Source organism: Zophobas morio, unplaced genomic scaffold, assembly GCF_036711695.1.
Source record: "Zophobas morio isolate AGI-343-1 ecotype UQ-CSIRO unplaced genomic scaffold, CSIRO_AGI_Zmor_V1 ptg000030l, whole genome shotgun sequence".
Classification (NCBI taxonomy): Eukaryota; Metazoa; Arthropoda; class Insecta; order Coleoptera; family Tenebrionidae; genus Zophobas; species Zophobas morio.
The window spans coordinates 9,344,452-9,361,544 of NW_026972135.1; the positions used below are offsets into that span (position 1 = coordinate 9,344,452).

The 17,093-nt window shown below is 34.1% G+C and overlaps 2 protein-coding genes across 2 annotated transcripts; one reads left to right on the forward strand and one right to left on the reverse strand.

Moving 5' to 3' along the window:
- Window positions 1-421: 421 nt before the first annotated feature.
- On the reverse strand, window positions 422-10,480 carry LOC135138511 (uncharacterized). The gene is made up of 24 exons (XM_064068487.1): window positions 10,134-10,480; window positions 9,995-10,069; window positions 9,093-9,411; window positions 8,842-9,036; window positions 8,523-8,791; window positions 8,231-8,471; window positions 7,487-7,660; window positions 7,236-7,432; window positions 6,786-7,035; window positions 6,577-6,731; window positions 6,374-6,523; window positions 6,032-6,242; window positions 5,728-5,974; window positions 5,610-5,677; window positions 5,011-5,120; window positions 3,823-4,054; window positions 2,878-3,183; window positions 2,565-2,828; window positions 2,154-2,507; window positions 1,492-1,952; window positions 1,338-1,440; window positions 984-1,227; window positions 753-930; window positions 422-693 (listed from the first exon to the last, which is right to left on the reverse strand). The coding sequence occupies exons 5-24, from the start codon at window positions 8,727-8,729 to the stop codon at window positions 517-519; spliced, it is 4,329 nt and encodes a 1,442-aa protein (XP_063924557.1). The 5' UTR covers window positions 8,730-8,791; window positions 8,842-9,036; window positions 9,093-9,411; window positions 9,995-10,069; window positions 10,134-10,480; the 3' UTR covers window positions 422-516.
- Window positions 10,481-12,038: 1,558 nt separating this feature from the next.
- On the forward strand, window positions 12,039-12,979 carry LOC135139044 (uncharacterized). Its single transcript, XM_064069125.1, has 2 exons — window positions 12,039-12,312; window positions 12,364-12,979. Exons 1-2 carry the CDS (start codon window positions 12,089-12,091, stop codon window positions 12,875-12,877), a joined length of 738 nt encoding a protein of 245 aa, XP_063925195.1. The 5' UTR covers window positions 12,039-12,088; the 3' UTR covers window positions 12,878-12,979.
- Window positions 12,980-17,093: the final 4,114 nt, after the last annotated feature.

A 17,093-nucleotide genomic window follows, 5' to 3' on the forward strand; every position in this document is an offset into this window, starting at 1 on the left:
TGTAGTTCGAGATGGCTCGTTTGACGGGGTCGCGCACTATGACGAATGAATGGATCAATTTGTGCATTTATTCCGTTTAATTTGTCCTACAATAATCATCACACTGGATAAAATAAATCAGTTTGAGTTGTTCGTTGATTTCTGATGACAATAATTTCTAATTTCACTTTGACATTTGAATTTTGCATGGATAATGAAAATACGCGATCGCCGAACTTCGACAGTACGACGGAACACTTCGCGACAATTCGGATCGGGCGCGAATTTCAAAATACGATTTTTAAAACCTTTTTACAGTGAATGAGCGCGATGCAACGATTTGAAAAAAATACTGGCCGATAGCCCTCTTCGACCTCCACAAAGCCATCACTCAATAATAGCTTTAAAGTGATCTGGGGAGATATTATAAAATAAAAACCAATTCGCATGTTAATTCCCTATATCCAGACTTGGATGCGGCACCCTGTATACAAAATAGATTGGTATTTATTTACTATAAGCTACCACTAGTTTTAGCTAGAGTATAGGGGTTGTTTCAGTTTCAGCAATGGTTAAGAATATATCTTCTAATGAAATTGCATTCACTTCATAATTCACCACTTGTTCTTTATAGATTTCCTTCATCTTCTCTAAGTTCGAAAACAATCCACTCAACCTTTGGTTATCATGCAGGACTTCGTAAGTTAATGTATTCTATAAATATAAAAAAAATCTATTTATATGGATTTTTTTTTAATAATATAAAACCTTACAGCGTATTCTTCTTTTAGTTGAGCGTTTAACTTTTCTGATATGTGCTTTTTTATTTCTTCTGAGTTGCTTGTTTCACTGTTAAGTGTCACAGCAATTTTAAATCCTTTTCGGTATTTATTTTTCAGACACAAAAGATTCCCTTGATCTTTAATTTCACCACTTTTCATAATTGCCATTCTACAAATAAAATTCTCGTTTCAAAGTTTGATACATCATACCTAACTACGTACTCATCACACAAATTTTCACATTCTTCCATGCTATGAGAACAAAGCAAAAAAGATGATAATTTCATCTGCTTGAATAAGGACAATATACGCCAAAATTTCCTTCGACTTGCTGGATCAACACCAGTTGTGGGTTCATCGAGGCAAATGACTTTAGGAGATCCTAAAAATGCCATACAGGAGTTTAGTTTTCTTTTATTTCCTCCACTGTACTCAGAACATGGGTGACCAGCGTATTGATTTAAACCTTAAACGAGAAAAAATGTACATAAATATACATGTAAAAGACTACAATATAATTTTCTTACCAAATGAAATCAATAAACAGTCAGTTATTTGTTCTATGTGTTTATTCTCATAACCTCTTAAGTATGCCATAACACGTATTAATTCTCGTCCAGTTAAATAGTAATTCAAACAATTTTCTTGAGGGCAATACCCTATTTCTTGAGAGTAGGTACTAAAAAATACACAGTGACGAATAGGCTTCATTTATTAAGATTTTTATTACCTGTGATTGGTTTATTGTTAATTGCTTTGCTTCTTTTTTTGATTTTAAAATAATACTACCATCATCGAAAAACAAATTCTTCGTTAACATGCGCATTGTGGTAGACTTTCCAGCACCGTTGACACCAAGTAATCCAAAGCATTTATTATTTTTTAAATGAAATTTTAACTTTTTCACCACGTTTTTGGCTCCAAATGTTTTAGTTAAGTTTTTAACTTGAAGAGATGCATCTTCGATGAAATCTTCTTCGCTTTCACTATTTTTATGTCGGTTATTAAATATTTTAAACGAGTGTGGATATTTCAAGACGTGCACAATTTTTTTGTAAAGTTCACTATTGATGAAAATTAAGAGTGCAAAATATAGTCCAAATGCCACAAACATTAACGCAAGATCGTTTCCAATTCCCAGTTGTTCATTTGGAAAATAATTTTGGTACGTGTGACATTCCGTTGTTTCTCCTGAAACACAGAAGTATTCAGTCGACAATAAAACGTTTACTCTCAGTATTATATACAATGAACCAAAAGCATTTGGACAATATACATAGGTACTAGATATTGTAAAGTATAATTTTTTTGTAAATTTCGACAAAGGTTTCTTCTGTGAGCGTCCAATACAACCTGAACTGCATAAATAGATACTTAATGAGAAATACATACCACTGCAACAGGGATTATGATTGGTGTTACAAATATGATTGCGTTTATTTGGGTCCATGTATTTCCAGTTGAAATTTTCAACATATTTCTTCGCAAACTTGAAGTTTATATAACTTAGAGCAAATTGGGGGTTTGTTGCTATTAACACCGGTTTTAAGCAGTTTGCAATTTTAATATAGTTCTCTTCTTTCCAAAATTCCACTGCAGCGATGATTGATGATGGAACAAGGCCGAAAAACATACCCAACATAAGAAGAAGGGCAAAAGCTCCTGTTGTAGTTTTTCGGAAACTAAATAGATAGGTAAATGGCAAGGCTGTTATTATGTAAGTTTCATATATCACAAACATTGCCCCTGAAAAAATAGAAAATCAGTGGTAACTTCTGATGAGATTTCGAGATCAGTATTTACAAAATTTAAACCATATTTGGCACTTAATACTTACATAAATGTCTGCTGTATTGAAAGCACGCCAATTATAGACAAGCTGATTTACTAATAACAGAATTGAAAACAGCATCATCATGGGAACCAGTGAAAATACTACGTCAAAGACAACATTTGTTAGCCAGTAGAAATATGTTCTAATTCCTGCAGTAATTTGGATTTGCATGAAATGTGTTGATACTTCGGTATAAGGAAATACGATAAAATTACACATTAAGAAAAGTATGCCTATAAATTAAAGTGTAAATCATCAATTCACATAAATGAATCGTCTTACTTATAGGAATCAAGGTTAACCAGACACCTGCAACGTTTTTCTCGGACAATTCAAAAGGTGCATCTTGAGAGCACAGTGGTTTCAGGGGCGTATTATGAGTATTAATGGAAAAATTACTACCGAGCCATGCCTTAGCAATTGCATTCGTTGCAAGATTGATCGAAATTGGTACTCCATGCAGTGATTCGGATGAATACATGGCATTTACTATGACTCTCTTTCCATCTGAAGTACGGTTGAATTCAACCGCTGCGATCATGTGCTTCTTGTAAAAGGCTATGTTTTTGACACCTTCTTTTATTATGTCTGAAATCATAAAATAAATTTTAATTTTAGTTAGGTAATACCTAATCATCTTGATTTAATCTAATTTGACGTGTTGGTTGGGGAGATATTACTAAATTGGCAGTTAATGCATGTCAATATAAATTTAGACAGGTTCTATATCTGCACTTGACGATTTGACTAGTGGTGCTATTTAAAAAAAAATAGAGCTTGAATATGTTTAAGTATATAACCGTTCCCGACTTCCCGAGATATCAATTGCTTCCATACTTTTTAGCAACCCTGTATATTTGGAAGTTATAAATGACATTTAATTTCAATTAACCTATACGGATAGCCACATTCACGATGTTTCGATCAATTTTGAAATGAAACGGTAAAACATATATTCAAACATTATGGAGCTTGGAATTTCTGAAAATATTTGATATAAATTAATACACATTTAGACAAAATACGTACTTCGGGGTACATATTTTCGTTCACAAATGCTTGTTAAATTTTCTTTAATGAAATGGGGAAATTAAAAAAAAATTTTGAAGACAGTTGTTTTTTGGTATTTCATGAGTCACGACAGAAACGATATACGGTGTGTATTTATGGTGCGCAACCCCAACAAAATTTCACACAAAAACAAATAAAAAAATGTAGAACACATACCATAGGAAATATTCTTACTGTATACGGCTTCTCCGTTTTCATCGGTTATAAATTTTTTATAGTGATCTCTCAAGTTATTGATAACAGGATCTGAAGACTTTTCACCACCATAGTACACTTTGGGCTTTCCATATACTTGCAAGGAATAGTTAATTGATGGACCACCACCATCATAACTGTCTGAGTTTGATAACCATATGGCCAATAAAAAAATGCAGATAGAAACAAAAAACTGAAATAAAATTAATTAAAATTTGATTACCCCCGTTAATTATATAGCGTGTTATTGAAAGGTACGTACAAAATAAAATCGGCAATTGGTCTCGAAGCAAGGGTGCTAAAAGTTAAAAAAATTTAAAAATTATTAAAATTTATGTACAAATTCGTTGTATGCCTCTGATAAAAAGATCATCTTTTGTTTCTATGGCAACATTTAATCTTGACAAAAGTTTTATTGTTACAGTTGCTAGGATTTACCAAAATAAATTAATTTTACCTATTTATCCTTCAGTAGCGTCTAAGAAAGTTGAATAAGGGTTGATTTTCCCTTATAATTTTGATAACACAAAATAAATTTTTCAGGCTTCTTCGACTTCGCAAAAAACTGTCCATTTTGTTGTACGTACCTTTCAATATCACCCTGTATATAAAGATAACTAGAGTCAGTTACATACGATAGGTACAATAGTGTTTAAAAAAATGCTTTTATGACTAACACAAAGTTGATAGCTCATTTTTACTTCTCAAGTGTAAGCGGTGGAAGCAAATAATAGGCCCATCTGGCGGCTGGCTACTTTAAAATTTTCTCGAAATTTTATGACACCGAAAAAGTAAATCTCGCCTTCCGTATCTATCTAATCCTAAATAGATTATGTCAAAATGTACATCGTGACCAGCAAGTACTATTTCAGTGGGTATTAATGAATTTGAAATTATTAGAGCTGACACTTTACCACACTTCCTGTTCTCGAAGCTCACATGGTTGAGAGTGCTATTTAATTTACTTTAAAATTTGTTATGTTATTGATTATTAGCTATTAAAATGTTATAACTAGAGTTTCTTGAACACTTAAAACTGACAAAGCGCCAACGCTTTCAAGTTTTCTGTAGGGTTTTAAGTGTCCCAAATAGTTACTCTGGCTGGTACTGTACTAATTTTTCATTACAACTAATGACGAAAATACTTACTAATGGAATCACATTGAGATACTTTTTCTTAAGGAAGTAATAACGTTTTTTTATTAGTGCTAAAAGTTGATTTACAGTGCGGGGTCTACCATGCAAATTTGCTTGCCAACCTGGAACAAAAAAGAATACTGATAAAATTTTGAAGTGGTGTCGCAGAATTATTGAAAATTATACACATTTATTGTAACAATTTCTAAATATGACTTATGACTTATTACTAGTGTAGATATCCATGATGCGTAAAAATCAAGTTTGTAACAATAATACTAATAATGTTAATGTAATAAGAAAAATGAACAAAATTTTTTTGAAAACTTTAGGAGTTTGTAGTTAGTAGAAACATTTTTTTGTCTTCCTTTTTTCTTTAAATACATATGAGAGGATATTAAGGTTTTAAAATAGAATAAGAAATCAGTCAGATTTCATAAATACAAACAATTAAGTTGATTGTTACTTCAAAAAAATGATTAAATAGTTTAACATGGTGTGTAATATTTCGTATTTGTATTAATAGTTTCAAACATATGCGTGTGAATACCAAGCTGAATCACTCAGTATGCTCAAAGGTGTACAGACGAATATTACTGGATAAAACGTACCATTTTCCGATAAAGTTTCTACTGCTTTTTTAATTTCGCCATCAATGCCATCTTGGTTAGTACCAACCCTACAAAAACCGTAATTTAAAATGATTGCACGTCAGTCACCGATTCTCACTTTAAGAACACATCATTAATAGTTGTTAAATCCATACTGATGCTTTGAATTCTTAAAGTATTTTGATTCTTTTCTAAAGCACTAATCCCTCCTGCAAATTCTCCTTGCTTAAGTGGCAATAGATAGACGACAGAGTCTTCACTCTGCCGAATCTTCTGAACACCTGGAAAATGCGCTTTGACGGTTTTCTCTATTTCAATTTTATCAGCATTTGAATCAAGTAATAAATTTAAGCGATAACCAGTATCTAAAATTTTGTCACATGTAAGTTGTTTGTAAAAATAAAACTACAAAGATTACTTACTGTACTTCGTCTTCAGGTTTGATGGTGTGTCATAACATTGCAATCGGCCGTCTACCATGATGGCTATCCTGTCTCCAAGTACGTCAGCTTCTTCCATAAAGTGTGTAGTTATCAAGATGGTTTTAGTTTTTCTGTACTCCAGCAGCAAATTCCAAATTTTTCGACGAGATTCTGGATCCATTCCAGATGTTGGTTCATCCAAAATCAAAATCTACCAAAAACTCTTATGTATATATTTTGTACGATTTTTGAAAAGATATTTATTTAACACTAGTTTGAATATGATACAATGTAGATATGTAATATAACCCCCAAAAGATTTTTACAGCAATGAAACATTACCTCTGGATTCCCAATTAAAGCCATTCCAAGACAGAGCTTTCGTTTCATTCCACCAGATAAGGAGGTTACCATTGTATTTGCTTGTTCGTAAATTCCAAGCTCTAGTAACATCTTTATGACATCTTCATTGCTATCATTGGAACCTTTCAACTACAAAAAAAAAATTATATAAGAGGGTCCATAGTTTTAGGACCACTACCTACTTTTGCAAAAAACCTTAGATGTTCTTCAACAGTTAAATCTGGGAACAGTAGATTGTGTTGTGGACAAAGACCCATTAGGTGCCTAACGTCATCTGAGTGTGTCTGAATGTTTTTGTCATTAATTAACACAACACCATTTGTTGCGTTGATCATTCCTTATGATTTTACAGAATTAAGTCATGTTATAAACAATTGCGTACCTATATTACCTGTTAGAATAGACATTGTGGTGGTTTTTCCAGCACCATTTTGACCTAATAATGCTGTGATGCGATTTTTGTAAATATCCATTGTTAAATCATCCACGACCACACAATGGGAGTATTTCTTCTGAAGATTGATAATTTGAATACACGGTGTTTGTGTTGATCCCTTTTCAAATTCTTGCAATAATTTCCCTGCCGATGCGTTTTGAACCCGATTTCCTCGCTTCAATTGCCCAATACTTTTTTTTACAAACTAAAACATTTCATGACCTATAAGCATCTACAAAGAATTGTGACAGAAAAAAAGAAATATTCATCAAGCATTCACTTTTGAGGCTATCAAACGTTCTTGAAAGGGAGTTTTTCATTACAATAAATTTGTACATCATAATTCTAATAACGAAAATAAATTTGCCACAAGAAAAGTAATAAACTCAAAAAAAAAAATCTTACAGTCACAAAGCTGGTTAACGGGAAATAATATGATTTTGAAATTATGTACTGTCCTGGTTTAACATTTTCTATGTAAAGTGTGAGCGTCATGAATAACACTATGTCACATATCAGCATTATGAAAACGTTTCCCATCGTTACATCGTTATCGGCTCCACTTCCTGGCTGGAAAATATTGCTCCACTGAATGCCAACCTCTAAAAATTGTATTGGCATAATTTGAATGAACATCGAATTGTGACTATAATAACCTGTCATTTCATATACGAATATAGAAGAGTAACCATAATAAAGTGCCATATTAGGGAAAATAGCAAAAGTGATTTTATATTTCCACTGTAAAACTTCATGGAAACTCAAAAATGATTGTGGGATAAAGTATGATAGAATCCAAAATAACATTCCGACTATTGTTGCAATGGAAGCTGAAATAAATTATTAAAAAAATATTTTCAATACACAATAAAAAACTAACAAAACAAACAAACATATCAACAAGTTAACAAAATCGCAATAACTAGTCAACACACATACAAAGCATTTTACAAGCTTTATGAAAAATTGATTGTACAGATGTGTTTTGGACTGTGGTGAGAATTTTTACACAACAAAAATTTCACATTATTAGCCCAGTGAATCAACAATAAAAACTTTTTTAGGTTAAGTAGGGGATTCGGTCGTGAGTGTCAAATGCGGATAAAAAAAATAATTGCACCGAATGATAATACCCCTAATCCCGAAAAAGTTTAACACTCATTCTCGGCTTCTTTACGAAAACAAAAAAAAAAGTAGCTCGCTTGCCAAAATGCATGGTCTCATTTATCTTAAAATATGATATTTAGTTGATTGATGTTTAGGAGTGTCAAAAAATTATTAGCAACAAAATGTAGGTATGTGGAAAAGCACAAACGAAATTAACTACCAAACGAACCGTACCATCCATGAAGTTTATTATATACCTAATATTGAATTTTTATCCAGATATATATACTTACGTGTGTCAATAATACAGGCAATCAAAAAGCAGAAGGTTATAGTTGCCATACAGTACAAGAACAAGAGTGTAAACAAAACTGTGCACTCTGAATGTTCGATCAATGAATATGAGACTCCCCACAGTGGCACTTTCATCATTACCACAATTATTATAATGGTGAATATAGTGGTCATCAGAGCGTGTATAAACCATCCCAACCAGATTAAAGATGAATTCAAACCAGTCATTTTCATATATTCCTAAAAAATTTTATACAGTAATATTTGTAAGGAATAGCATATAATAGATACTTTAGTTCCTGAAAATTTTTCTTCTCCAACTCGTTGTAATACTGACGGAAATAAACATATGAAACTCATAATAGTTATAATTGGTAAAAAGTAGACAAATAATTTATTGACTCCGGAATCAATTGTGCGAGGTGGATCTGGAAATCTTTGTAAAGAAAAATCAATCGTTTTATGTTCCGCTCCTTGATTATGTAAATGTAATTCCATGAAAGATGTATCTATGGCTATTTGTAACGCAGCAAAACCTTTATATATATAATGATTGACTCCTGAAAACGGATTATGTTTGTTACAGATTACGAAAACTTACGACACTTACTTTCTTTTTCTGAACTGAACTAAGGTATAAATAATTTATCAGTGTTCCATTTAAAATATTTAGTATACAGAGTTAGGTCATAATTCAAATGATGTGGATCATCGACATTAAAATTAATAGCGGTTATCATGGTTGTAGTATTTTTTCCATCAAACTCTAGTAACAGTTCACTGTTAGAGGCAAATTCTTTTACACCTACAACATAATACATCGTAAATTTAATGTTTTTTTGTTTCTAGATAATCTATTACGATCTCCTGGTATTTTAATTTTCCTTTGAATTTTATTTATTATTGTTCTTGTAAAATTCGTGCCTGGTGCGTACCAAAAGTTTATTTCCCCAGCATCTAAGTGAGTAGGTATATGTCGTATGTATCCATGGGGTCATGAAATGTAGGTTTTTCGATATGTATTTTATTCATTCCATTAACTTTTGATCTAGCAATGGCCACTAAAGCGAATAACATGATCGGGACCACAACTTCACATAGAGTTAAAATCCAGTGTCGTTTTCTGATGATTAAATTTTTTGATACTATTGTTGTTAATTTTCGCCACATCTTGAGCTTCCTGCAAAATAGGTGTGTTAAAGCTGTCACGTGAATGCTAAGATGTTTTAGCGCCAACTATGCATGTCGTGCGACACCTTGTATTTAATATTTTCGAAATAAAAAAATTAGTCGAAGTTTATTTCGACAGAACTTCCCTTCAAAAATTAATTCTGAGATCTGTGTGTTTACTTTTAAAAATATATACCTATTTCGCAAAAATACTGAGAAACATAATCTAAATACTAGGAATAAAAACATGTATCACATCCCAATAAGTAAAAAAATATTTACAAAATCTCATTATATTCACGGACTGAAAGTGTTTAACAAAATACCGCAAAATGTAATGGTATTGCCAAATATTACGGCATTCAAGGATATGCTAAAGAAACATCTCATAGACAGGAGTCTGTATTCCATTAATGAAAATTTTTGTTAATTAGTTGCGCTAGTTTTAGCATGTTCAATTTGTTTTTTTTTTATGACGTATTCCATACACTTTGTTGTATAATGGAAATAAAAGCCTATTATTATTATTATTAATGGTTAAAGTACATATTTATATCTTATCTTATTTTATCCATTGTATATATTATATTTACCAAATCTTTTTCTTTTGTCTTGATTAGATATGTAAGTAAATTAGATGGGGCCCTCGTAAGGATCGTAAGGACATTCTGAAAATACCATAATTAACTGCTGAATTTGAAACTATATTGAATGGGGTTAATATGTACATACCTTAATGAGTTACTTATGACACTGCTTATGACCACTAGACTAATCAGTTCATGGGATGGCATAACGTATGTAAATATTTTAATAACTTTGATAAGAAAACACGGTCACTCCTAATTGTTCGACAGTGACGATTAACCAAACTAATAACACTATGCAACACTAAAAAATTCACAGAAAGTTCAGATAGTGTTTGAGGTTGGGTATACTCCATATACTAAAGAAAAATAGTACATTACGTGCCAAGTATAGAAAAGTGAAGTTTTACCAAACGAGTATGGTTCGTTTGAGTACGAGTGAGCGAAGCGAACGAGTAACTTAAAAACCATACGAGTTGTGAAAAGACTTTTCTATCGAGGCGCGTATACTATTTTTTCGCATTTCATAACCAGATATTATTTGCGTTTGTAACAAAGTTCGGTTCAACTGCTCCTTTTGGCACGCCCACACATCTGGCACCCCAGCCAGCTGTCTGTTTTCACCCGACAACACGAATGATAACTCCTGCGCCCTCTCGCGCATCCCTGCATTGCGCACCCCGCTAGTTGCCTGTTTTCATCCCGGCGACACGAACAATACTCATAACGCCCTCTAGCGCACCCACGCATCAGGCATCCCCCCAGGCAGTACCATTTACCCTCAGGCACTACCTGAATTCACCCCAAGGCAGCGCTGTCGGCTAACACCCTCGCACCACTTCCGCCCGTCTACCCTATAAAGAAGCTCTTGAAATCATCTGAAATCAACAAGAAGTACATGCTAGAGTATTCTAAAGCTCGATAGCATTTTGTTCATCTCAGCATCGCCTTGCATCCTAGGGGTCTTGGTGGTCGGGAGTGAACAGCTTCTTGGACGAGTTAAGCATCCAGTGGCGCATCCAGAGGGGTCCCACCGGGTCTACAAATCGCGTTAGTCAAACATCCAGTGGCGCATCCAGAGGGGTCCCACCGGGTCGACGAATCGCGTTTGTTTAGTGTCGGTGTGCAAAGACTTTCGTGTTTTCGTGTTCAAAGACTACTTTCGTGTTTTCGTGCTCAAGGACTATTTTCGCGTTTAAGGACTATTTTTCCTGTGTAACGACTTTTGTGTTTACGGATTATTTTGTGTGCAATAACTTGTTAATAACCCCTGAGATTGTGTATATATATTGTTATCAGTTATAATATATTAAGTGCATCGCAATGTTATCGATAATTTTGAGCAACAATAACTCGAATGCTTGTTGCATTGAAAACGCACGAGTGCTTTAGCACGAGTGCATTTTTCTTAGGCAACAAGCATGAGAGATTATTGTTGTTCAAAATTATCGATTTCATTGTGATGCACGCAATATATTCAACAGATTATTGCAAGAACAAACATTTTAAAAATAATTTTATAATGATTTACGAAGTAGTTTGGTGTGCGATACTATGGCGACGCAAGTAAATAAGAACAGCCATTTTGCAAAATTTGTGTGGGTTTAAAAAACCATGTCCAATTTTCGTTTTGGTCGTAACACGCCAAAAGAAATTGATGATTCTATTACAAACATTACGCCGCTAAATACGAAGAACTCACGAAATTCAATCTGGAGGCAATTTGAGAAGTTTTGCGGTGAACGCAAATATGTTTTTGATGGAAACACTTCCACGGAAAAACTAGCATTCATCCTCAAAGATTGGGGGTACAATATGAAAAAAGTCGATGGTAATGACTACAAAGAAGCAGTAATAAAAACGATGTGGAATGTAACGGCAAAGCAGTTGCAAGAACTGTATTTCAATAAATTTGGTATAAAGTTTGATCCTTTTGTTGACCTGGAATTCAAGGGTAGTAGAAATGCACGCGACGCAAAACGCCGGAACCTACAAATACAACCGGAAAAACGCAAAACTAGTTCCTCAATTTTGACTCTAGAAGAATACAACAAGATTCTAAAGATTTATAACGAAGACACGCCAGATGGTTTACAGAAAATGTTTTTTTATGTGGCTGGATTAGAATTAGCTTGGAGGGGATGTGAAGGTGTTAACGTTACTATCAAACATTTTAAGGAAGAAAGTGATAATTGTGGTTTGCCTACGGGGCGAATAGAATACAATTGTATTTTTTCCAAAACAGCTCAAGGAGGTAGCCATAAATTAACAGACAGCAAATGGCTTGCAACAAACACCACAGATCCTAGAATTTGCCCTGTTAGGTAATTAAATACTGTTTCAAATACAAAATAATAATTATTTTATTATTTAAGGCTCTACAAAAAAATGCTGAGCAAGAGAGGTAAACATATAACCACCGATCGTTTATTTTTAACGCCAAATCCTGCATGGAGAGAACCTAGTTCTGTAGGATGGTTCAAAAATTCACCCGTTGGAAGGAATGAAATGGGGAAATGGACAAGAACCGCCGCAGAAGAAATAGGCATCGACATAAAGAAAAAGAAGATTAGTAATCATTCATTACGGTCAACTGCAGTGTCGCAACTTGCAAAAGCGGGAGTCGGTGAAGAACAGCTTATAAAGATTACCGGTCATGCCAATACTTTCTCCATCAAACCATACCTTCAGCTCGATGGAGATCATCATTATCAAATGATTGACAAATTACGCGCCAACTCAACGGCTATGGAAGAGTCTAATAACAAATCCACAAATTGCGCACCGTCTGCTTTGGTACAAATGTCTAAAAATATAGTTACTACTTCACCAAGCACACAAACCCCTGTAAATTACTACAACTGTACCATAATTAATTACAATTCTTAGTTTCATAATTAAATATTTGGTTAGTAACCTCTTGTTTTTTTTTGCAATTAACTGGTACTTGCTTATCTTATAGTTGGCACATCTGGCTAGTGATAATTATCGGTAGTGGTAATTGCACAGTGTGCAATTATCACGTAATTGTATGCTGATTGGTTGAATTTACAAATATTGACGCGTTTGATTGGTCAGTTGACATCATGTGACATGTGAGTGCAATAATCAATAAAAGAGTTTCGGCTCACTGAACCAGCTACACGTTAATAATTTTAAATATTATGTAAAAGTCAAGTGCGAATAAAAAATAATAGTAGGTAACGCTTTTCAATAACGTAGCAACCAAGCAGAACTTGTTTTTCGCATACAACAACAGTCAAACAATTTTAAACTAAATCAGAAATGGATTCACGGAATATTCCCGTAAGTCAGGATATTTTGAATGCTGCCCGCGAAACTTGCACGAGTCTGTTCCCTGCGAAATCAAAGGAAAAATACGAGAAGACGTATGGAGTATTTTGCCAGTGGCGGGAAGCAAAAAAAGTGATAGTTGCTATCAGAGATTTCTTAGTAACCTAGATACGGTGATCCTATGCAAAAGCGAACATACGTTCTTGGCCAACATGTACACTATGCGTTTTGCTTTCCATCTTCTTTTACAGCATGGGAACGCAGGAGTATGATTTTGTAGGTCTTTGTTTAAACCTAGCAATTTACGATTTTGCGCAGTAAACCCTTAAATTCTGCTAGCGCAAGTCGGTTCTTCATTCATACAATCGCCGGTGTTTGTGTATTTGTTAGTTTGTTCTAAGCAGAGATTTCTTAGTAACCTAGATACGGTTATGGGCAGCAAAGTGTGGAACAACATGTATGAAAATAGTGTCGACATATTTTCAGTTCTCTGTCTTTCTCTTACTCGTTGTAATGTGCACTACATACTAGTGTTATCTTCGTCTAATTCTAGCGACTGTTAACATTGGTTGATAATTTGACGCACTGATTTAAAATGGTATAAATGAGAATCATAACTCGAGTTTTTTAACAAGTGGCAAAAGTAGTTAATAAATGGGGCTGACGTCACACAAGCTCCGTGTAAATCTTATGGACTTCCGGTCTACTGAAACGGTATCGCTCTCCTTGTCTAACACGTGGCGTTTTTGGATCCCTGTTTGTCGTCTCGCTCTCGCTTATTGTTGTAATGGAGAGGTGTGTGTGGTGCGCGCGCAGGATAGAAGATGGCGCCACCGCTGTATCGCGCGGCGCTCAATTTTTAAATTTATGAAAAAAAGTTTTTTTTCCTCGTCTTTATGCGGGAATCGAACGTCGTCCGATCTCGTGCTAACCGTCACCTCGGCATCTCGACTATCGCAGGGACCCTGAATGGAGCGTATTGTCAATCGTATTTATGCGTGTGTGTTTGTATGACCTCGAGTGGAGGAGGGGCCGCCGAGTCGGCCTTTTCCTGCAGCTTATCACACACGGTGCAGTTGGCACATTAAAATTTCGCATGCACAGCGTATGGGAACTAAATACTATTTTAAAATAGATTGAATATTTAATAATAATAATAATGGTTTTTATTGCGATTTTATTTTTAAAAGGGTCTATACAAATTATAGGTAGGAAGTCATGTTTTCATAGTTACATATATTGACTTAAATATGAATAGAGCAGTAATTCGTTTCTTCAGCTTTGTCGTTGGATTAAGCACTCTGGGCATTGGTTTTTCGTTGAAGGTGGTCCATCTTTTACATCTTCATGGCAAAAATTATAATGTTCTACACATGGCAAAGAATCCTTGATGTCTCTATCCTTTGCATAAAAATTAGGTAACATCGGAAAGACGTCTAGCAGCTGAAGAGGTTGAAGTTTTAATAATTCGATTTTTACTATTTCGCGTATTTGTCGGATTGTCTCTTCGAAATGAATAGCTCGTTGCAAGATAGCGTCTGGACTTTGTGCCATCTTAATAGATACTAACGCAAATCTTCTGTTGAAATCCAGCTCGTCTGTTGGTTTTTAGGTAGTCCCAACCATTTGACAAATAATTTTTTTCCTTTGCGTAGCAGTACTTTTTCAATGAGAAAGACATCAATGTTTTTCGTTTTTTGTAATTCTGGCTCATAAAAAGATCCCTTAATAGGTCGATCTTGAAAATCTCTCAAAACATAAGTTGTAGGATTAGTAGCGTTTACTTTAGAGATTTTAAATAATTCAGTACTCCATGAAGGTTTATAACCAGGTTCAAATATATGTTTAAACTTACTGACACGAACTATATCTCCTTCCTTGAATTTATGTTGAGTTTCAGCTTTTGGATTAATACCATATAATTTAATTTCATGAGCGTTTTGTTTATTGATGTCTATAGGTTTTTTTCCAGTTATGCGATGTCTTGTCTTGTTATATTCTGCATTAATATTTTCTAATTTATTAGTCCAATTGTATGAAGCAGTTAAAGTAAATGAACGATATAATTTTGATTTTATAGTCCTAATTACACGTTCAACTATAGCCGCCTTTTTTACACTGTACGTATGATAATGGATAATCTTATTTTTCTTCATTAGATCAGAAAATTGTGCGTTAAAGAATTCTTTACCTTGGTCGGTTTGTAAGAGCGTGGGTTTTCTTCCTTTGTTCAATATTGATTCCATAGCTCTACTGACATCAGATGCGGATTTTGTCTTTAAAGGTCTCATCCATAAGAATTTAGATAAACAATCAATAACAACTAAGACATATTTATAACCATGATTTTCTTTTGCATAACTTTGAAAATCGGCTAAATCAGCTTGCCATAGTTCGTCAAATCCATTTATAACCGTGTGTCGTCTTTTAAAATTTTTTCTCGCAAGTTTAAATATTTCGTCTACCACTTGTTTTTTCGTGTCGGTTACAGTAACATTTTTACTTCGAACCATCGTGTATAGTACGAGGACAATGCTCAATTATTATTATTTTTATTGGGCGTTTGTTTATTCGCTTTGCGATCTCTTTATTAATCGAGATAAACCCCTGAATGTGGTTGAGGTCATTTTGACTGCACCGCTCGAGGTTGCAGTCTTTTAATCTTTTCATCAGGCACAGGATCCTTCTGCAATCGTTTCAATCTATTAGACAATTTTTCGTAGTCAGCTAACATCTTAATCCACTTTTTATCGATTTCATCAACGGTAATGGTCATTTGATTATCTAGATCAGATACTTTTTTGCTTAAATCTATTTCAGCTTTCAAAAAAGCTTTTTTCGCATCTGTCAAGACACTGCCGAATTTATCGATTCGTAAAATGGCATTTTCGTGAAGTTTATCGGCATACTTTTTGGTCGTTACGTCCGTTTCTTCGATCGGATCTTGAACATTGCACAATTTACGATTTTCCATGTCGAAATTGCCGTCTTCAGTGTAGCGTATTGTAATTCTTGGATGTTCAAAAAGTTGTCGCTTTCTGTATAGTCTATAAATTGATGATGATGATGAACGACCGAACTTGTCGACACTCATGATTAAACTAAACAATAACATGAAGTTCTCGTAATTCTTCTTCGATGTTTCTAATTTCATTCAAATGACAATCACTTCCTGCTTTCTTTGCAGCATGTAGCAGGTTGAGCCGTTGTACCAGCTCATTCACGTCATCCCAATAAACATATTCCACAGGATAGTTATGAGAAATCTTATAAGCACCACCCCCTTTTTTACTAGATGTGCTACTAGTAGTACTACGCGTCGAGATTCTAGTTCTCACGGGAGTGATTTTAGTAGACTTTTTAGGTGATTTTCTTTTTTTCGGACTGTTTGAGAAAAGCGGCTTTATAACGTCAAGGAATTTTAAACTTGTTCTTTTTTCTTTTCGAAGATTTGTTCCTGCTCGATAAACATTTGCACTTTCCAACATTTGCTTATAATTATGAAAATCATTCTCGGTTACTATGTTCTTGTCGATGTTTTCGGGTGTATTAAATAATAGCTGATACAATCCTTCAGTACCCGTGAACGATTTATCATTGAGTGTAAAATCACTATTTGAGTTAATATGCAACAACGAGTCACCAAAGTAAAAGGTATTGGTAGCTGGATTTATGACTGGTCCAAATAGAGTGTCGCCTTTCTGTAATAATGTTTGCATAACATATAATTGGGCCACGTCAGGAAACTGTTCAATAAAGTTGTTTAAAACCTCTTCCGTAAATTGTTCATTTTTAACTTGTTGGTTCGTTT